Raw genomic sequence first — 22286 nt, 5'->3', positions numbered from 1 at the left:
CCTGTAGTCTCAGGTAAGCTCTTATCCAAAATTTGGAGGCTACAGTTCTCCTGCYGTTCAGGATCTTCATCAAGGACTTGAATGATGACCCAAGTGTACCCTCAGCAAATCTGTGAATGACACTGAACTTGAAGAGTGGCTGACAACAGATGGCAGAGCCTCAGTCCAGGGGGATCTCAATAACCTGGAGCCAACAGAGACCTCCTGAGGTTTGATAGGAAAAAGTGCAAAGTTCTGTACCTGGGGGTGGCCATGCATCAGTACAGGCTGGGAGGAGCCCTCCACCAAACTAAGACAGCCAGGGGCCTAAAGCACACGAACTGTAGAGAGAGGCTGAGGAAGCTGGGTTTGCTCAGTCAAGCAAAAAGGTGGCTAAGGGGTGACCTAGTAGTAGCCCACAACTATCTGGAAGGTAGTTACAAAAAGGATGGTGCCAAATTCTTCCTGTGAATACCAGACAATATTTATTAAAAAAAAAAAAAAAAAAAAAAAAAAAAAAAAAACAAAAAACCCCCCCCACAAAAAAAAAAAAAAAAAAAAAAAAAAAAAAAAAAAAAAAAAAAAAAAAAAAAAAAAAAAAAAAAAAAAAAGGCAACAGCCACAAATGACAGCTTGGCAGTTCAGGTCAGACATTAGGAAAAAAGTTTTTACTAGGAGAGTAGTGCAGCACTGCCACAGGCTACCTAGAAGGTTATGAGATCTCCATCTTTGGATGTATTTGACACTCTACCAGACAAAGCCTGAGCTAGTGTTGGTGTTTGCCCTGATTCTGACACAGTACTGGACTAGATGACCTTCAGCATCCTAGTTGGTTGGAAGGGACAACTAAGGTTACTGATTTTAACAGAAACGTCACTTGTTACACAGAGAGAGTTGCTTTCTGATAGTTTTTACAAGAAGTTTGGCTTCTCTCTAGCCACAATCTGAGTGAAAATGGGATYGCAGAGAAGCTCTCGCACATAGTGGTCATCTGTCATTTACCCAAAGACATAAGGACAGTTATTGGAATAGTACTACCTAGCATTATGAAATCACTAACCATGAACTACATTACAGCTTAGCTGTTATTTAAATAGCTAGAAGTGATTCATAATGCAGAATGCAATTTGACTTCTTACTAAAATGCATTTTGCAATGCTTATTGGCAAGTCAAGGGCCAAAGTTMTGCTATGTGCCTCAGAACAATCCCTCTGGGGACACTCTCCACCTCCTTTCCCTAGCTTCTGCTCCTCAGTAGGGCTGACTAGTGTAGCTTCATCCAGCAAAGAACACACCCAGCTTTCTTATCATCTTTGAGGCATACCTCCCCATGGGAGGGGGGGAGAACAGCACATATGGGAACAAGAGCTGAGCAAGTTAGGTGTGCTCCTGGAGAAGGGCAGAGCATTTAAMCCTCTACAGATTTGAGCCCTCACTCTCAAAGTATCCTCCTGGTTCTTACGTGGATAATGGTTGAGCAGTGTGTTACTGGAGGTAAACTCAAGGTTTTGGCAAATTTTCATTTTAAGACAGTCCAAGTGAAGAGCTCCAGAGCTCTAACTTGGGATGCTGCTGTCTCACTTAAGATGTTACTTAATACGATCATTATCTGTGAGACCTCTTCTTCTRAACTAGCCACTATTTTCTATCCATGCACATTTTACCTGTATTTGGAAAAGGATCCATGTCAAAATATTTCATCTTGGCACCCCCTCCACGATAACAACTGTTTTTAAACAGCCAGTTGCAATGTTCTTCATGAGGCAAATCAAGTTTTTATGACCAAGCTTAGCAGCCCATATCTCTTAAAATAAACATATGCTAGCATAAAAATCACAATAAATACAGGTAGAGCGGAAATATGGCAGTTCTTAGGTTGGACTGAGATCTTAAGATTGACTGTTTTTACCTGATGGATTGTAGGTAGCACAGACGTCCTAATAAGCACCAGCACTTTAACTATCACAGTGAGCTAATTCCAAGTGCTGTAGTTACAAGAATTTAAAAAGGTAAGGAATCTGACTACGTAAGTGTATCTATTAACAATATAGGCTCTACATGACCACTATTCATCCTCAAACATATGTGTCAGACAGAATGTCAGTGCTAGGTATAAAAGCTATCTAAAAACAAACATGAAATACGAACAAAAAATWTTTTTGAAAAGGAAGATGAGTAGCTCTGTCTTAACCCCATTTCATATACRTTATTAATTCCATATTGTTGGTGAGCACCATCCCAGTGGCAAGCAGAATACTAATGATGATGCATGTTGCTCTATCACAGTGATCCATTAGGGAAGCCATCGTGTGCTGAAGAACAGGGTCATCCATTCAGAAGATGTGCTTGTCGAAGCTTTAGACAGGTGTTCTAGGGTTCTGACTCCTACTTAAAAGAGAAAAAAAAAGGATTGTTGATACTATAGAATCACAGAATCAGTAAGGTTGGAAGGGACCTCTGGAGATCATCTAGTCCAACCTCCCTGCTCAGCAGGGTCACCTAGAGCAGGTTAGACAGGGTTGCATCCAGGCAGGCCTTGAAGATCTCCAGAGAAGCAGACTCCACAACCTCTCTGGGCAACCTGTGCCAGGGCTCTGTCACTCTCACAGGGAAGAACTCTCATGTCCAGGCAGAATTTCCCGTGCTTCAATTTCTGCCCATTGCCTCTTGTCCTGTCACATGGGANNNAGAATCAGTAAGGTTGGAAGGGACCTCTGGAGATCATCTAGTCCAACCTCCCTGCTCAGCAGGGTCACCTAGAGCAGGTTAGACAGGGTTGCATCCAGGCAGGCCTTGAAGATCTCCAGAGAAGGAGACTCCACAACCTCTCCGGGCAACCTGTGCCAGGGCTCTGTCACTCTCACAGGGAAGAACTCTCATGTCCAGGCAGAATTTCCCGTGCTTCAATTTCTGCCCATTGCCTCTTGTCCTGTCACATGGGAYAACTGAAAAGAGTTTGTCCCTGTCCCCTTGACACCCTCCCTTCAGGTACTTGTACACACTGATAAGATCCCCCCCTCAGTCTCCTCTTCCCCAGGCTAAACAGGCCCAGCTCTCACAGCCGTTCCTCMKAGGGCAGGTGCTCCAGCCCTCTGATCATCTTCATCGCCCTACACTGGAAATCTCTCCAGTAGCTCCATGTCTCTCTTGCAGAGAGACAGAACTGGACACAGTACTCGAGATGAGGCCTCCCCAGGGCTGAGTAGAGGYGCMGAATCACCTCCCTCGACCTGCTGGGAACACTCTTCCTAATGCACCCCAGGATACCATGGATACCTGGATACTCCAGGATACTATAACATGTTCTTACGTTCTCATCCCCTGTGTTTGTGACCTTCATCCTCTTTCCCTGCACCTGCCAGCCCTGCCTCCTTTCTCTGTGTCCGGCCCAGGCAAATCCTTTGGAACATGCGGTGCCCCTAGGCCTAGTCTCCATAACAGCTGAGGATGCATCACTTTCCAACACTAACAGACTCAAAAAGTGAGCTGCATTTATATGGACACTCCTGCAGGCCTACAACAGTTTATATTTCCTAGGAACATAGCTGCAGAGAAGTTGTTATTCTGATTTCAGTAGGAGATCATCTTCTTCCTACAACTAATTCTTCAAGATAGGAAACAAGGCAGGCTGCCAAAACTACCTTTTTCTGTGTTTCCTCCTGTTCATCTCCTCCATGGAGTCCAAAAATAAATGAATTCCTGACAGAAGAGGAACTTTATAGATACCCAAGGGCTACAATCCAGACCTGAAAGAGTACTACTAACCAAACCCAGAAGAAAACCTTCCCTTAGGTATTTGATTTACTGCCCATAGGAGCATTATACATACTCTCTTTGCACGCGTGTCCAGGCCCATTCAGGCGTCCGTAAGGCAGTAAAGTGTCCTCTGTTATATTGCCTTCAACAGAAGCATATTCACTGGCTCTCTGCTCTGTCCTGTTATAAGCGTTCTTTAGAATTTAATTCTTATCCAAAACATTGCTACAACTCTTGGTACCTCTACCATTTCAGCATGTTTTTTAATTCCTAATGAATAAATGTCATCCTGGTTGTCCCACTATGGCAGGCTGGTCCAGCAAGATGAAGTTCTGGTGTTATTAGCTGCAGATATTTCAGTGATTAAGACTCAAGTTTGGTTCTCTGTTTTAATTAAGTCAGTTGCTTTTAATTTACACTGCTAAAGGGAAGCAAAATGTGTTCCCTGAACTTAATTCATTTGCTGTCTCAAATTACTCCAATATAAAACTTGGTTTCATTTAAAATGCTTTACCTCTCACTGCAGCAGTTTTAATTACCTCATCAGCATTAAGTTGATATGGATAGTTATCAAGATAATGGTCCATCTGAACACACTGAGTTCTTTCAGTTGAAAGAAAATTCAATCTCAGTATTTCACAAATTTCCTAAGAAGTCTGCAATATTACACTTACCTTTGATGCCAAACTAGGTTTCAGTCTGAGAAAGGAGAAGACAGTGTTGCTTTCCTTTGATTCAAAAAAGCCATCATAATCCTAGAGGAAAGATGATCAGTCAATATTTGTACTAGTGTTCTCCTGCTTGATCTTCTCACGCTATGTATTAGAGTGAAGGGTGATACGTAATAATGTTCAGGAAAATATTCACTGATACTTACCCATATTCTCCCATGCAAACCTAACAAGTATTTCAAACAGTAACAATATCACCAACTCCAACAGCAAAGAAAAATACACAGATTCTCTAACACCTTTCACTGCTTAATTTGACATAAAGATACAAATGTTGAATTGCCTTGTGGGCATATTTTAAAGGTAATTAGGTATCTAAAAGTAAGTTTCCGATGGGTTTTTGAATTGCCATTTTAGGAAATAAAATATTTTCAAACGTGAAAACCTTCAAGGAAAAGTCCTAAAGAAGCTGAATTACATTTGGATGGAAAATGCATAGTCATCACTTGTATGGCTAATACACCTGCCATGAGATCCATAATCACCCTGCAGACACGCAGCATTTCTCTCAAGTCCTTTATGGTGCACTAGACAGAGACACTTTACCATAGTGGTTTGCTCCTATACCGATGCAAACACAGTTGTCCTAGCAAAGCTGTACTTTGCAGTTGCACCATCAAGCAAGTACCCTCAAGTCTAGGAAAAAACTATACCTGAATATATGTCATTTTCCAGCCTAATAGTCTCAAAATTAAAAGTATCTGCCCTCGAAGACACACAGACACTGGCAGAAGCATATGATGTTGATTAGGATTCAGCTTATTAGCTGACATAGTAGAAAGAGCAAATCTCCATAAGATGACTTTTTGTCTTTTTCTTCTTGAGAGATAGCATATTGCTATAGACTCAGGCAGTAAGTCAGTATCCAAGAATAAGCTTTACATCTTCCGATCTTTTCAACTTTCAAATATAGATATCCATACTGAGAGACAGAGAGGGAGACAGAGAGTTAGTTTTAAGCTCCAACTGTTAGTTTTAAGGTATTGTCTGTTCTACCTAATCTGGAAATTAAACATATAATAAAACAGAGTAAATAGACAAATATTTTTTTCTAAAACAAATTCATTGAAGGTGAGGAACTGATGCTAATTATTGATTTAACATAAATTCACAACTAATAGCCAGAAAGCAAATCAAAGTAAAATAGGCAGACCTCCTAACTAGGTCACAACAAAGTTGATAATAGTAATTAGCAAACAGTAATAAAAGCAACCACATCAATGCCAAAGATGCAGAGGGCAATTTAATCATTAAAACACCTAGACAAGCAACAAGTAATGCTGCAGCTCTGCAGAAGGATGTTTGATTAAGCCTTTAACCTTTAAGAGTAAAACTTAAAAAACTGCATGGATGTTATTAAATCTGAATGAGATCCAGGCTGACACTGTTAAGGCACATGAAAAGTAATGAGGGACACACGTTAGATGAGTGACCACATGTGTAACTCCTGAACTAATTGAGAAATAACCTTAATTTTCTCCCCTGGGTTCATCTACAAGTCAGCTGTAGAGCTGAAGGTTGTGGATGAGTGAGAGAGTACAACCTGCGGTGAGGAGAGTGAGGGCACCTCTCAGCTGCARGGCAGGCTTCACTTGGCTTAAGCTCCTCATCACAACTCCTGCAAGCAGCTAACTCACAGGCAGGCAGCTACCAGGAGTGTTTCTGCAGCAGCACAGCACAAGGCAGACATCACTTTCTTCCCTCACCTTTCCCTCCTAAAGCAGTTTACAAAGAGGCTGGAGAACTGCTGGCCTCAACACTTTGCCCAAGAGGTGACTCCTGGCTTGTTCGAGTAAGCCATCACCTCTCTTCCCATTCTCAGGCCCTGGGGTTCTCTAAGAGTGTCTTAATCCTAATGCTTCTATTAGCTCTAAAGCCATCACTGCTCTACGACTATACTTTAACACCCTCGGTTAATAAATCTGAAAGAAAATCAGGATGCGCAAGGATTCATAGCCTGAAAATAGTGTCATAGGAAACAGTGCTGCATTCCTGGCTCTGACAGTGACTTTGTGACTCAGACCATTCAACAACATCTGTGAGTATCTGTTTACTCTAACATCTGCAAAGTGATTTAAGACCTAATCATCAAAAGCTTTCTGCAAGTGTTAATTTTTACTTCTATAAATGCTCAGGCCTGATTTAATACATTTTATACACGTTTTTGCAGATTATCAAATCTAGATTCACACACCAAAAGAACTGTGAAGGTTAAACAATGAGCTAAACTAAGTAACTGTGTGTTTAAAAGAGCATAAAGATCAGTGGATTCATTTATTTTACAAAGAGGAGAATAATTACACCTACAGGAAATTATCAGCCAGAAGCAAGTTCCCCAGTGCTTTAAAACGTGTACTGCAAAACATACTAAAACGCTATTGACGCTTTCATGCTGTGAGGGAGAGATGGAAAGGAAGTATCGTGCTTTTAGATAAAGCAGTAATAAAATTTTAAATAGGAAAGTTTTCCCACCAGTTTCTGCAATGAAAACAGAGCATCCCCAAATACTGAAGTGTTTAAAAAAAGTTTAAAAAATGTATCATAGCCCTATAAAAGCTGAAAGAAATCCCTTTAGTATGGTATTTTCTTAAGAGATTTTTTTGAGAAACAACCTCAACCTCTCTTCAGTTTTGCTTTGGGATGGAGTAGGAGTTCAAAGCAGGCAACTCTGACTTTCCCAGTAATACGTGTAAGATGAGAGATGTTCCAAAAACATCCCACCTTTGACCTTACATTTTTAAGGACAGAAGGTCTGCACAGATTTGGACTATATGTAAAGACACTAAATGAAAGTATATGGACAYGAAAAAACATGATGATCGTCTTTGTGCTATCAGCAGTAGATGCAGAGGTTGAAGAAGGAAAACAGTGTGAAGCTCAGAGGAAGCTGAAAGCTTCAAACACAGGCAAGAACCCAAGTCACTTGCAAGCCAGCAGGWCCCACTTGAAAAAGCTCTATGGGACACCCTGCACCCCGCAGAGAAAGGAGGCCACCATCAGCTCTTTTTGGCAAGTCAGTAGCTCCCTGTTCCTGCATTGAGCTTCACTGCAGATGGCAAGTTACTAAAATTCCTTTGCCACTGTGCCAGGCAGCTCCACCATGCCAGCCAGGATCAGCTGAGCAGCAGTATCTTGCCTTTTTGCAAAGAAGTGGCTTTCACTGACTCTCTGGAGGCATTCAAAAAGCAGCTGTTAACCTAAAAATATACCAGCACGGTGGTATGGCAAATTGCCACGCACCACCCCACTTCTAATGGAAACTATGTGTATAAATATAATTTTGACTGTATCCCTTTAAATTATGAWCTTTGATGCTTTCCAGAGTTGCTAATTACATGTTATTAACACACAAAATTCTGCCAACTCACTAACTAAAGCTATTAAAACTAAAGAGATGTAGAGATAGAGAACATGAATCATCACTGAAGCAGAGACGCTCAGTCCCTCAGGAAAAGTTGAAAAGCCACAAAATACAGGTGATACATCAAGAAGACATGGGGGTGAAAGGCTGCAGAAAACTATAAAYACCAGTGAAGAGAAAAGATATAGCTCAGCATGATTTGAGGGGATAGAGAAGTGACAGGAGTGAAAATAAGGTAAGTTAAAAGCTATTTCAAGTCAGACAATGTTTCTTAACGGGTTACTAGCCATCTGAGTATGTTAGGCCTGGCTTCTCACCATTAAAATCAATGGTTTGAGTGATTCTAAACCAGAACAGAGAAGACGACTGTGGTCTTCAGGCGCAAAGTAACCCCAGATGGTAAGGAAAGGAAGGTGGTGAAGTTCACTGTGGTAGCAGGATAATTGGTACTGTATGCAGTGCACAGTGGATCTACTTGTCTTGCTCTCAGTCTCTCCTATGCAGATGCTTATGGCCACGGCTGAGACAAATYTTGGCTAGATGAACCTTCAGTCTCACACAGTAAGGCCATTTGTGTTATCTTAAGTTATATGTTATGCAGAGTTTTAAAGTAAGCAGCAAAGTCAAGTGCAAATGTCCATTCAGTGTGCTAGTAAGAAAAAAAAAAAGAAAAATATTCAAGCTTCAAACTTTATAGCTTTGTTTTCAAAATCTGAGCCCTTCCAGCGACCCTCCAACTAGGAGGCCAGTGGTTGCTTTACATTGTTTTAAAGCCAGATTAATCAAAGGCAGAATTCTCTTAATATCTACATCATACAGAAATCCCCAAAGCCAGCCACTGCCCAAATGCTATACTGAAGTAAGAGCAGCCTCGTCCTTGAGACAGTGGACTAGCAGTCAGGAAATCTGGATTTAACTCTTCACAATGACACACGTCATTCTGGCATTTATGGGTGTTTTATGCCCATCTGCTCCAATAGGAAAGTTGTTGGTCATGGAAATTTTCTCTTCCTCAGAAATTACACTTCCAGGGTAGCTGTCCTTTCTCTGTTCACATAGCTGAGCATGGCTACAGTGGTAGCTGAATCCTGAATGTGACGTGCATGCCTGAAGTGTGCTGTTTTCCTAGTGCTGGGAGATCAAATCAGTGTAGTGATGTGATTACAGACAACGTCATAATTAATTTGGCTCAGATTGTTAAGCAGGTACACCAAGGCTTGTTTAAACAAACACTGTCACTGCCGGGAAAACCTATTTTCTGCACACTGAAGTTAAAACTGGCAATATTACAGATCAGCATAAAAACAGTATGTGCTTCAAAAGACATATGCAAAAATTAYGGCATTGAGTAAGTAGTAAGGTATAATACTAACACAATAGATTTCATTTACCAGTTAGCAATTACATAGATACTGTCCATCCATAACTGCAACTCAGATTAATATTATCCTTTATGAAGTTCAAAGACAGTAACAGTAACTATGAATAAAACTCCTTCCAATAAGTTTCTTTAAAAAAGAAAATTGGCTCTGTACTTTTAATCCGCAAACAAATTTTTATTGCTTATTGAGTGTTTACCTTTCCAAACCAAGAAGCAGAAAAACAAGCAATTTGCACAAATGTAGCTTACACCACTTTTTATATGGATATTTTAAAATATATTAATTATTAAACATCACATAAAGAAAAATTCTATTGTCATGCTGTTGGAAATTGTTTCTCTTTGGTAATCATTCATTAAATATGATTACTATCTCTTCATTCATACAAAAAAGACAAAGTAATTGCTCTTACAAGCAATAGTGGGGAACTTATAATTTAAATGAACTGAATCAGCACTCTGCTCCTGACCAACTTAATATTGCATGCCACTGAAAATGAGATGTTAGCACCCTTCCTGAAAAGGGCATTTCAGTTCTCTGGGGCAGGTGACATTCATTCATTGATCTGATTAGGATTACAACGGAAAGCTCTTACTCAGCACAGCTCTCCTTGGAGAACAAGCGTGTGCGCCTGTATGTGAGCCCCTTTTTTAATATTATACAAATACACATGCAGAAAGAACTTGTCCGCACAACACAGGCTAGTCTAAACATGATAGTTTTCAACTAGCTAACCTTCTGATAAGATCTCTGGACAGGATTTTTAAAGTGCTAATATAATTAATTCTACAGAGCAACCTGTTACTCTCTCATAAGGGCTAGGTGTGTATTTTGCTAATCTCTAGCGACAGGCTTCCAAAAACAGAGGCTCTAATACAAGGGAGACAGATGTCAGGGACAGTTCTACTGTTTAGTACAGCACATGAGTGATGTGATGCTGGTAACTCAATGACAGGGCACATAGGCATCAAATATCTAAGAACTGATATCCCTTACGTCTCCGACAGAGAGTCCCAATGCAAAAGGGCTTCCCACAATCGAATGCAAAGGACTTTGAACTAGCACCGTGCCCCTATGAAGGCAGGGGAATGCTCAGGGAAAGGCAGTGGCAGAATCAGGTTACAACAGGGGCCCCACTGCAGTGCACCTTCCAGCTTAGCATGTAATTTTACGAGTTAAGTTGTTTGGGTAAGAATTTTATCAAATCAGACCAGGACAGGAGTTTGAGAAGAGGGAGTGGCTGAAACATAGGGGAGTTCACTATAGCAGTCATCCTTCTGCAACCAAACATAGATGAAAAACAAATTAACCATGCTGCACAGAAGCTCTGCAAACACATGTTTTAACCTGGGCRTGTTTTAAGGCAGCTGTAACTTTATAAGGATATGACAACCACATAGCTTGCCTTTTTGTCTTAGAACACTGTACTATTAACAATATTAGGTGACATCTCAGTGCACTTAATGAAAAAGGAGTTTCTCCCTTCCATTTGCTTAGAATTGGACATTGGCAGGATCACTTTCAACCYTTCTTTCATTTTCTGTGGGTCTTTAACAGAAGAACAGAAATGGGAAGGTTTCAAAGAAGAAAGCCGTTCTAATTGTAATGGCACTATACTACATTAACACCATTTTTACTTTCAAATGGTCTAGAAAATTGCTATACCTTGACAGTGTTTCCTAGACGGCAATCACATTAGCATGATGTACAGTGAATTACTTATTTTACCTGGTCACTCCCTAAAAACAGGCATGACCCTCTCCAGATACTGCTCTAATACGCTGCTACCCATATCCTGTGCCATACTATGTACCGCCATGTATTTCTATCACTTAGTAAGCTTTCTTATCCTTTCCTCAGTATATTTTAATAGACTAGGCCCTTTATAAAACACCATTTAACTGAAGTAATCCTGACCCCTTCAAGACTAATTCCTTCTTCTCAAGGAGGTACAGAGCAATATGGAGTTTCCATTCCGTGCAAAGGAGAATGTGGATCCCAAACAAAATTGTTAGTAACTTRTGTCACATTTAATCATTATTCACAAATCTTGCAGAATATCGATGTAATAAAGATATAAATCAAGAATTATAAAGAATTTGCAGTATTTTCTACTAGTCTGTTACAGTACTATATTAATTTTATACTGATGGTCTTTAACCATTTTAAAATACATATACACCCTGCATTATTTTATTTATGAACTACAGTGTTGCCAGAGTAAGGCATTTCCACAGATGTGTCAAGCCCTTTACAACTACCATCTTTAGGCGGCAGGATGGTTTACTTGATACGAGAGCKTTTCCCACATCCAATTTGTAAATCAAGAATCTGGAGTTAAAACTGTAATACTGAATCCCTTTGCTAGAACAAGTTCACCTAGTTACAAGGCAGTAGCAACATAGATATCTCCCAGTCCTGGGCTCTGATGCAGGAAGGAAAACAGTATGTCTTGAACAGTTACAGTCAGTCAGACTGCAAAAAAACTGAGTAATTTTTCTATTACTTTGCCTTGAAAAAGCTATTTCAATAAGTCTAGAAAGCAAAAAGGAAATAGACCAAATACAAATGATGGTGCTCAACAGGAAGGTACTTCCTCCACTCGCACACGTTAAGGCAGCACTAATACATTACTGATACCAATTTTAATCACTCTGGGGAGGATAAAATTCTCGGATTATTTTATTTTTACTGAACTGCTGAGTTTGTATTTTCTAAAGCTCTAACACTGGGTAGGCTGGCTACCCTACCTCTAGTCCCATATTCCCCTTAAAGTAGTACGTACTACAAAGAACTGAAGTTCTTTCTTCAGGACATGGACGAACAGTGAAGAAGCGGAAGACGAAAGGAAAGACACAGCCTATAAGTTACAACTGTATGGACCCCATGAATGGGCAGAGCAGGATCCTGCCAGCAGAGAGAAGAGGCAGGGGCAGGAGCTGCCTTTCCAGTGACAGCTCTGCCTTCTGTACTCCTTGCCTGACAGACGGCCTAACTGGGAAGATAAACAGTGCTGTGTCCCTAACTCACTCACCTTCCACCTAAGGTGTACAGATGCCTGGGATCCATGAACTACTTGTAAGCAACTGCAAAAGGTAACTGAGAACAATTTCAAACGAACAGCTTCAATTGACCATGTAGGGAACTGTCTCTTCGATAGAAAAATGTGTGTATGTGGAGGGAAGGCTCTTACAATGAAGAAAGTTTCAGCACCATCAATCATGTATCTGAGCAGCCATTATACGATCTCTGAGCAACTAATACTAAATTTCATCTGGTGAGATTACTTCATTCCTGAAGACAGAACTGGACCACCAAGATACTAAGTGAGTCGTATGAGACATCTCCAAGGGTGCAGGGAATTGAATGCAGACTTGCTGAAAATCAGTTTAGCCTCACAATAGCTCTGGCTCCTGAAATAAACACATTACAGCTGGCATGCTAAGGTGAACTATTGCCATGTTGCCTGAGGATCCAGAGACAAAGTTCAAGCTCTGCATGCCAAACGTCCCCACAACAGGTCAGGGCAGACACTCATGTAGTCTTTCTTAAATCCTCTTTTGCTGCTTCTTTCTTTTAGTTACTGACTTGTCATTTGACACATACAAAGAATAAAATGCATCTTTTTACTTAAGAAATGTGTATGATTCTTTTCCTGATCTTAAAAAAAAAAAAAAAAAAAGAAAGAAAGAAAAGAAAGAAAGAAAGAAAAAGGAGACTGGTTTTTCACAGAGTAGAGAAATCACTGCTGCAGCAATTGCCCGTGTACTGAATAGTTCTTGAGAACACTGCACTCCTTTCAAGTCTGTTTTGCTTCTTCCTTGTCTATAGGCTTTTGCTGTTTTGATGGAGTTGATATCCACATACTACATTTCAAGGAAAGACAATAACTATCACATATCTTTGTATCTACTGCTCTGCCCACTAGGCAATCTACCAGGGCTTACCTTAACACTCTAAACCATCTGAGCAGCTTCCAAGAAAGAAAGAAAAAAAAAGAAGTAAGCCTGCTATGTAAATATTTGCTACTCAGCTCAAACTCCCACCTGGAAACAGATTTCCTTTGAATTTTAGTTGGCCTAAATTTCAGGCAATCCCACAAGATTGGCAAACTTTCTACATATAAAACTGCTTCAAAATGTTAACTTGCAGCTTCTCACCTACTGTGTAAAGAGGCTTGAGCACTACCTTGGGGGTGCAAATTTCACTCTGGAAGGCACATGCCCAAAATCTACATGTCAGTGCTTGGCATCATGCCACAGTCCCTTTGCAAATCTGGCCCTAATGTACCAACCCACAGTGATCTTTCCATCTACCTGGATTTTCCAGGATCTGGATAAAAAATGTAACAGCAAGCAAGATGAATAATTCTTATTGTTAAACAGCGTTTTCAGCCTGTAGAATACTGAATAGTTGGTACTATGGTTTATCTTACCAGCAATTCTTTAGAATAATCTGAACAATTCATATGCAATTATCACTGATGTGACTAGGTGAAAATAAATTCACAATGGGAAGTGGAGCATTTAGAAAATTTTCTGTAACCTTGAAAGCAAAGGGTTTAGATAGTGGAAACTTACAAAACCAAATGCAGTCTTCATCTTTCTACCAAAACAGTATTTGCCATGCTCCATTACTGTACACAAGGATACAAGTGAAATTTGAAAAAAATGATACAAGCAGACATTTAATATGACCCTAAAATGTCAATTTACACTCTAGTAAGAGAAATAACAAGAATCCTGCTGTCAGTAGCCACATAGACAGCTTCTGCAAAAGAAAAGAAAGAAAAAGGCTTAAAATCTAGTCATCATAGGTTTTTGTACTGTCCCAGGCTGACAAATTTATAATAGCTGAGTGGCAGATAGTCAACAGAATAATGCAATTCTTCAAGTCAGTCTCAGTAGTTAAAGCAGTGGTGAATACACACTGGCCTACCTAATAAGAACATTTTTTGTCCAAATAAGCACAATGACAATCTCCTAGAGAAAGGATTTAAAACACTATATGCAACAGAAGTGCCAAATGTCATCCTGACTCTAAAACTTCTGTCTTCATTAATTCAGAGRCTCATGACTACCACTGATTTCATTAAATGCTGAAATTGTTTTACAAAATGCTATCTACGTTTCAGTTACTTTACTATCTATCTAAGTAGAGGACAGAAAACAGTTTACAGCTGCCTTTAGCTGTAGAAGGAAGTGAAAGAATGACTACATGAAAGATACAAAGCATTAACTGAAGGTCTCATTTACAGCCCTTTACTTGATGCTGTATCATCCCTACAAATTGGAAAACTCCTGAATCAAAGAGCTTTAGATTGATAGTTAAATAAAAATTCCTTTGGTTTAAAATATCAGCTAGTTCCTACTGAGGAAAATGGCTCTACACTCTCTTATTTTTTCCAAAGTATCTCAATTTTACTTTTATTTATGCAGTGTGTAGGAGTTCCTTCCTGGAACATATACTATGCACTGAAATTTCCTAACTCTTACATAGCACTAACTAGCGCAAGATCACTGTGATAATTTCAGATTTACACCATTGTAAATTAACTGTGCAGATTCATGTGTCTGATTTGTCTGAAATGTAGACTCTTTCCTTACTACTTACAATGTTATAGCAATGTCACTAAGATGAAACAAGAGACTGCAAAAACATAAAAATATGTAAAAGATCACAGTGTTGGTGCTATCATACAATACTAGATTATCAGTTAAATGATTTATGTTCTTCTGGGATCACAGCACTTATCTATCTTGTTAACAGGAAGTAAAAATGGTTCTTGCCGAGTATTGTATTTCAAAATCCCATTAGCAGATCTTGTTACTGAAAAAAATCAGGGAGCTKATCTCCAAAGACTAAAAAAAGTATAAAACAGATTAATGACAACATTTGAGATTACATCAATTTAGACCAAATTTCAAGGTCTCTCTCATGCATCAAGACAAGTCTTTTGATACAAAAAAGACCCCTTCTCCTGAGGTACAAGACAGTTTGTTTTGTGAACCAGTAAGCAYTGGTCATCTTTTTTACCTTTTTCCCTGTAATACAAGCTATCGTAAAATCAAATTGCTGAAACCAACCTGTTATGGATATTTAAGGAAAAGACAGAAGACAAACTTCCTCTAATGTGCAGTTACATTCTGAAAAGTGATCAATTCAAATGATAATTTTCTAGCCAGAAAAATCTATTTTCAGGTAATATCCTTGAGCACATTGCTAAGGTTTTCTACTAAGGAAGACATGGAGAGAGGAAAAAAAAACAACTATTAATGCTTTTCCTAACACAGAAAAAAAATAGTATGGCTATGAGCACGAAAAGAGTCTATTTTGACTTGTGCGTCATATTCCTGTGAAGATCTCTTGAAATAATATAAACAAAATAAAAAGTGTATCTATCCCACTTTTCCCTATCTAGCCTTAATATATTTGAAAAAACAACAAAGGATCTGACTCATTTGCATTTTCAGTAATAATGCATAAGCCAGAATCAGTCTATAGGTAGTTTCCTGGTAACATGGTTAGACTGCAGAATTGGCAGTCAGAAAAACAGACAGTCCTTTGTGAACACAGCAAATTGGATTTAGAAATTGCCTGGACACAAATCAGGAACCAGAGGTACAATTTTCTCTAATTCAATTGACAGAAAACTCTGGGTTTTTGTTTTGGGGTTTTTTTTTAGTTATTTAATAATGATTTTTTAAAAAAGTATTTGTGTCAAAACAAACATGTGAAAGACCTTAACGTGAAATCACAAAAGGAAAAGACATGTAATGTCTGCTTACTTCATCTAACCCCTTTGTAATATTCTACCCCCCTTTCCAGAGCTGACCTCTTTTGCCTTCTGCCTAATGTTTTGTCTCCACTCTGTTACCTCAGAACCTCATTAACTAAMGCCAGCAGGATAACTGATGAAAGTTACTGCACATACTTTTTCCTTCATCCTAGAAAATACATATTTTCTTCTCAAAGTATGTTCTTTAAAGATGTTCACACTGACGATGAGGTCTAGTAATAGGATTACCTCTGCTCAACCAAAACAGCTATCAGCTAAGTAGAYAGATTAATGAGATCATCTCCATGTTGCATGACATCTTCTGCCCTGCTAATTCCAAACAGCAATTAACAGTTTTTCTAAGACTGGGTTAAAATGTTCTATAAAGGAAAGCTGAAAAGATGTAGAAAGGGAAAGAAACAGCAGCTTAAATATCATGTTTCCCTAGTGAGCTAAAATTACACAAAGCAATGGAAGTGTTGTTATTTTGTAAATGAAAGCCTACTCTAAGTGTGTGTCAAAATTCCTTCCACATCCCAGATCCACTTCCTTAATGGACACTTCTCTCTCTTAAGTAGGAAGAGTTTCAAAACTGACACAGGAGGTAAACCAGCAAAACCAACACAAAACATATGGGAGGGATGTTAACTATTTTGCCTCAAAAAGCCAGTCAGCTGCTGCAATATACTCAAACCATTCGTTGCACAGTATCCTAAATTACCTTGTCTCTCCCTCATATTGCAGTCAGTAACCTACACAATACCCATATCTACTCTGTTCCAGCTATTATAACCACCGAGACACTCTTCTCCATTTCATCCGCCTACTGAACTCACACACAAGCATTACTCACTCGCTTCCTGATGCATCCAGCATGGCACATAAAACATCCCCTTATCTCATCACTCAGTCTAGCAGGTACCCCACACCTGCCTCCCATACGATGTGCAAGTCACAAGGTTAAAGTATAAAATGATGCAGCAAGGTGAAAAAGTCTCAGATGCCATCTTTTTTGCAATATTTTGCTCAAAGACAAGTATAAATTCAGGGAAGATGCTCCCAGATTATGACAGTGCCAGAGACTCAAGCCTGCAGCATACCAYACTGGCTAAGCAGGAGAATAAAACATTCATACAGTGCCATTCTTAACACATCAGTCAAAGGCTAGTGTCTCAGCTTGCACTAGTGGATRGAGAAACTATTACAGCTTACACACACCAGCAGAGAAATCTGCCTGTCCATCAGCCTGCTGTCAGTCACAAGCTCTCATGCTAAGCAGTCTTTCAACAGAGGAAAACAACTCTCAAACTGCTTTCCTTTACGGAAAAATAAAACTATTCTACATTCCAAAGAGCAAATAGTTTTCAATTATCCTAGAGACTTTTGACTGCATAAAGAATCTCTGAGTATAGATGCAATTAACCCTATGAGAGCAGAAGAGACGGAGCTTAATTACAATGACAATATAACTCAGTCTAGCCAGTGTTCTCATTTATTCAGATTTCCGTTGGAATTTTTATGCTTGAGTTAGAACAAGGTAGCAGCAAAATGAGGAATCCCCAGATTCTGGTGGTCTCACAAAGGATTTTATCATCAACAGGTTACACATGAAGTACATGATATTCCCAGTTCTTTTGTTTGTGAAGGGAAAACCACTAGCTGAAACAATATTAGGATTTACAGATGAATGATCTGAATTTTCATTAATGACATTACCTGCTCCTATCCCTACAAGCTGTCACCATTAATTCAGACACTGAKAGAGAAAGTTCTATACAAAGTCCTGACTTTCTAAATGGTGTATCACTAATATGTTGTTAGCTGACAACCATAATAGCTACTTACTCCACAGTACCGATCATCACTGAATATCTGTGGTGGCAGTGGATTGCCTTGTGCAGGCTGCCTGTCCTCAGGAATATTTTTATACATCCACTGTCTTTTCTCCTCTGACATTGTGATATCCACCTCTTCAAACTCTATACGATTGGCTTCCAGAAACCTCACCACATCTTGTTGCCTCTTCTTTATCTAGAAGAGAAAAAAGGAGAAGAGAAGAGAAAAAAGGAAAGAAGAGAAGAACACACATCAGTGCAAGACCACTATAACCAACATATCTTTACAAACATTCCTCATCTCCCATCCCACCCCCTAGGAAGTTCACTAACTCAGGAAGACAGAAGTTTTTTTTTTCAGCTTTAAGTTCATAGAAATTAAATACCGCTGTTACTTTGCAAGTTGGCAAAGGTTACACTTATTCACCTCACTTCTAAAAGGTTGTCTCTATTTCCACTATGGGAGTTTCAGACTTTGCTTTTTAAAGATGCTTCTGTAAAGACTCTATATGGGACTCTAAGAAGTAGGAGCTAAAGGCGGTAACTGKTTTTTTAAAATCACTAGAGGCTACATTTTGAAGAACATAGGCACGAAGAAGTGCAAGGTAAGTAACTTAGCAAGTCCCAGAAGAATCTACTCCCATTATTCACAGAGACAAGCATGCTGGCACTTCTGAGAAAACACCCCTGCTACACACTTTTTTGCCTCTCTAGATACTTAGACATCTTAAAAATGCAGCCTGCTGAACACAACATGTTGAATCTTTTAATTAAGAGTCTCTGTACACATATCATACATTCTTAAAACTAAGCATGACCTTATCTCTTGATAATTAACTTCACTGCAAAAAATGTGCATGAAGTTTGTACTCAGCGTATGGTGTTTCTGCCCCTCTATCGTCTTTATACAAAAGTTTAATGGAGGCAGAATATAGGCAGTATTTAGCTCACAGTAGCTAAGTAACACCAACTCTTGACAGCTAGCTGGGCTTCAGGCAGATCCACTCAAATAAAAACTACCTGCGGCTGAGGAAAGCTTTAGCTGTGCTCATTCAGCAAGATCTGTTCTGCATTCTCTTCAGTCCATGCTATACCTCTTGCATCTCTATGACAAAACTAATTCCTTCAGAAAGGAACTCTAAATTATACAGTGTTTAATTTTTTACAGCTATAATCAGCAGCATTATTTGAAGGAAAAAAAAAGACAGATTTAATAATTTTGTGGTATTCTTGGGGTGTCAGAGCCACACAGTTGCTGATTSGCATAAAGCCCAGGCAGATGAATAATGCCTGCGGGTATCATATAACCTAGATACTATTTGGAAATCAGAGGATTTTTAAAGTGCATGTGCTAGTTGCTCTTGTCACACAATCCATTTGTCTACCTAAACATACCACAGAATAGACAGCTTTTGGTGGTAATGGTGATGGAATCACTGTTTCTGTGAAATAAGAGGGTAGCCATCTCAAGACAGAACCTAGAAAGACAAAGCTTTAAAATGCTTGTTGTCTTTTTGAGAAGCAGATGGCTTTGAAGCATTTGTCTCACTGTCTTATTCTTTTTTCTTTTCTTACGTGTGCTATATTGATTTTTAGGCATATTATGAAATGATCACTTTTTCATACTGCAGGCAGCTCTTAAAATTGTGTGCAAAATTACTGCCTCATCATCACTGCTGATACTGAAGACAACATACCTTTTATAGCCTCCCTAAAAAGTTGCAAGGAGGAATTCTATTGTCAATACAGAAGTGAAAGAGATTTTTTTTTTTTGCTCTGTCTTTTAGCATAAAAAAGCTGCAAAACAGGCCCAAAAGAGATGAGATGGAAGACTGACATTTTCTTAATACAAATATTAAATATTAATTTAAATAGAAAAGAGACATTTAAAATCACGTGAGGGGCAGGGCGCTTCCTTTCAATGCAGCAGTGCTAAAACCAGCTGCAATTCCCTACTGCAGTATTCACCAGCAACCCTGCCCAGAGCAGCTAGTGATTTATGCAGTGCCGGGGCCTGTCCTCTGGCCCTGGGGCCTGTGTATTGGGCACGGTCCCTGGCACACTGTAACACCTAAATCACAGCCAGGAATTGCTCATGAGACCATGAAACGGCCTTGGCCAAAGCTCTATGTGCTAACAGTTTCACAGTCTAAACAACTGACTTTCATTGCCCCAGCCCAAGTCACTTACCAGTATATGTGGACCCATGTTAATCTGCTGACTGTCAGTAGCCTGCACATGGCACACAAGCTTAACAACTGGAACTCAGATTTAATCAGATCCCCAATATTTCCCTGTTCACACCACGAGAATTCTCCCACAAATGCACATTTCCTAATCTATTATTTTTATTTTTATAAAATTAATTAAGATATTGAAAGGAAATAAATTGCCTTTTTCAGACATAAGCCTTACAATTCTCCATACAACATCTGCATGAGTTATCAGCTGAGGATGTGCCAGCTGCATAAATTCAGACAAAATGTCCTGAAAATTTTCAGCCCAAAAGTAGCATTTTTTCCCTCCCACAAGTGATTTCATTCAAGTCTGTAAGCTAAAGCAAGAGTGTTACTTACATCAGGAATTCTATTAAATTATGCCTTGTTGTTTGATTGACGATCAGAGCATCTGCCACAACAGAAGCCAGACGATTATTCCCCAAGAAAACCACGGGAGCTTTGTCTTGCCATAAAACTGGATCTGTGCCGCAAGAGTACGTCAGCCTCGGAGTCCTGCCTGCAGCTCTCATTTGTGGTGACTCTGAGCTACAAAAGCTTCCACCATTTGACCAAATACAACACGCCACAGAGAACARCAGCAGTTCTTCCCTCCTCACTAGTCTATGGGGAGGACCTGGGCTCTGCTTAGGAGCCCAGTGGAGATGAATCATTTGACAAACTATGGAGGTGGGCACTTTAGTCCCCTTTGCAAAACTTAGCCTTGCAGCTCACGGCTTCCTAGGTTTCCAGTGTGCTGCAGCTGACGGGAACCTGAAAAGAGTCTTCACAAGACAGTGGTACCATGTTCGGAACAACTCAACTCATGGCGATTTATACAACACTTTGGGAAAGCATTAGTATTCTTACAGACTAGACTCCTTCAAAAGCAAAATATTTTGYTTTTARTATGTTTCAGCACCCYTGAAGACACTGCAAGATATAACATCAAAATATATATCCATTGTGAAGTCTCAGAGGAAAACATATCATCCTACTTAATTTTGTATTACATAAAGAGACTGAAGTTTCCATATGCATTCCATTCATCTCATCTCAGACACTTCATTGCTCTTTTTTTTGAAATTTCCTTCCAGTCATGAAAGAGTATTAGCCATAAATATGAATAAAAGCAAGCAAGATCATCTCCTCTTATTAAGCAGAAACAATGACTGTGAAAATATCAGTGTTTTTCTACATAATATGATCCTAATCCATCTCTAACATAGTGAGGAAAGCTCCATGAGAGCTAGGAGATACTACTCAGTGTTTGTCTCCCATGTTTTTAGTAGGCTGTTTGCAAAACATCTGTCCTCTGGGTTGGCTTTTATTGTTAATCTGCACTTCTATTCACACACACAAAAAAGYATTTGGAGCTTGTCTCCTTACAAGGATTAAAAAACAGCAGTATTAGGATAACCATTTTGATATATGGAACTGTTAAAATGAGTCAGTCACTTATTTAATAGTTCAATTTATAAGGAAGGTCTATCCCAGCTAAAGTGTCCAGGCTTTCTCCTCTAATTTTTTTCCCTTAGTTTCCATTTCTTTATATTGATTTGTAACAGGTAACACCTTCAGAGAGGACACATTGCTTTTGAGAAATACTTCAAAGAYATTTTCAGACCAGGTAGGCCTACTGAGATCATCCRTTCAGACCTTCAGGAAAATATAGGYACCCCTGAATTAATTTCTCTTAGGAATAAATAGTCTCTTTGGATTGTTTTCCTAAGCTCTATTCCTGAACTAATGATAACAGAGAATCTACCATAGTCTACCAATATAGATRCAGGAAAATGGTTTTCTGCTCTGGACTCTAACCCTGACCTTCAGGASACAGAGCATTCCCTCTGTTTCAGTTCTCCTGCATGTAAAATGCAGGCAATAGCAGCAGCTACTACTTAGTGCACTGTCCGCTGAGCGAGACATGTAGGACTGACCATCCTACATTCTCTTCATCCTGGAACCACGAAGAGACAAAGTCCAATCCGAACCGTCCCTTTGTTACAGAGAAATCCCAAGAATAAATCAGCTTTCTTTGTAATACAAAATTCCACCCCGGACAGATTCAGACCACATGCATGCTGAGAATCAGGCGTCACGAGAGTTATCTTCTAGGCTGGGTTCTCAGACCACAAATACATTTTAGAAGTCTGACATTAAAATATAGCCCTAAGTCCATCTCAAAAGCTTCAGTAGTCCAGATCGGCATATATCCACCTAGAACTGTGCCACTAAAGAGAAAATG

At 39.4% G+C, this 22286-nt stretch overlaps 1 protein-coding gene across 2 annotated transcripts; it reads right to left on the bottom strand.

Annotated features, from left to right (window-relative positions):
* Nucleotides 1-547: 547 nt before the first annotated feature.
* SH3BGRL2 (SH3 domain binding glutamate rich protein like 2) lies at nt 548-20478 on the bottom strand. Of its 2 annotated transcripts, none has more exons than XM_085316077.1 (5): nt 20399-20478; nt 20013-20054; nt 17833-18018; nt 4410-4490; nt 548-2367 (listed from the first exon to the last, which is right to left on the bottom strand). In XM_085316077.1, the coding sequence occupies exons 2-5, from the start codon at nt 20028-20030 to the stop codon at nt 2365-2367; spliced, it is 288 nt and encodes a 95-aa protein (XP_085172203.1). In that variant the 5' UTR covers nt 20031-20054; nt 20399-20478; the 3' UTR covers nt 548-2364. The 2 variants fall into 2 exon arrangements, with proteins under 2 accessions (XP_085172203.1, XP_085172202.1); XM_085316076.1 differs by having other exon boundaries at nt 548-2364; nt 20399-20475.
* Nucleotides 20479-22286: the final 1808 nt, after the last annotated feature.

The sequence above is a fragment of the Rhea americana genome, unplaced genomic scaffold (assembly GCF_003343005.1).
Source record: "Rhea americana isolate MKP2758 unplaced genomic scaffold, rheAme1 scaffold_45, whole genome shotgun sequence".
Taxonomy (NCBI): domain Eukaryota; kingdom Metazoa; phylum Chordata; class Aves; order Rheiformes; family Rheidae; genus Rhea; species Rhea americana.
Note: the sequence above shows the minus strand (reverse complement) of the source record. Positions and strands in the feature narration are given on the sequence as shown.

Excerpts from the sequence above, each read along its gene's own strand:
- SH3BGRL2 (XM_085316076.1), bottom strand. Across the intron at positions 4,491-17,832 it reads GTGATGATCGGTACTGTGGA|GATTATGATGGCTTTTTTGA; the intron begins GTAAGTAGCTAT and ends TCTTTCCTCTAG.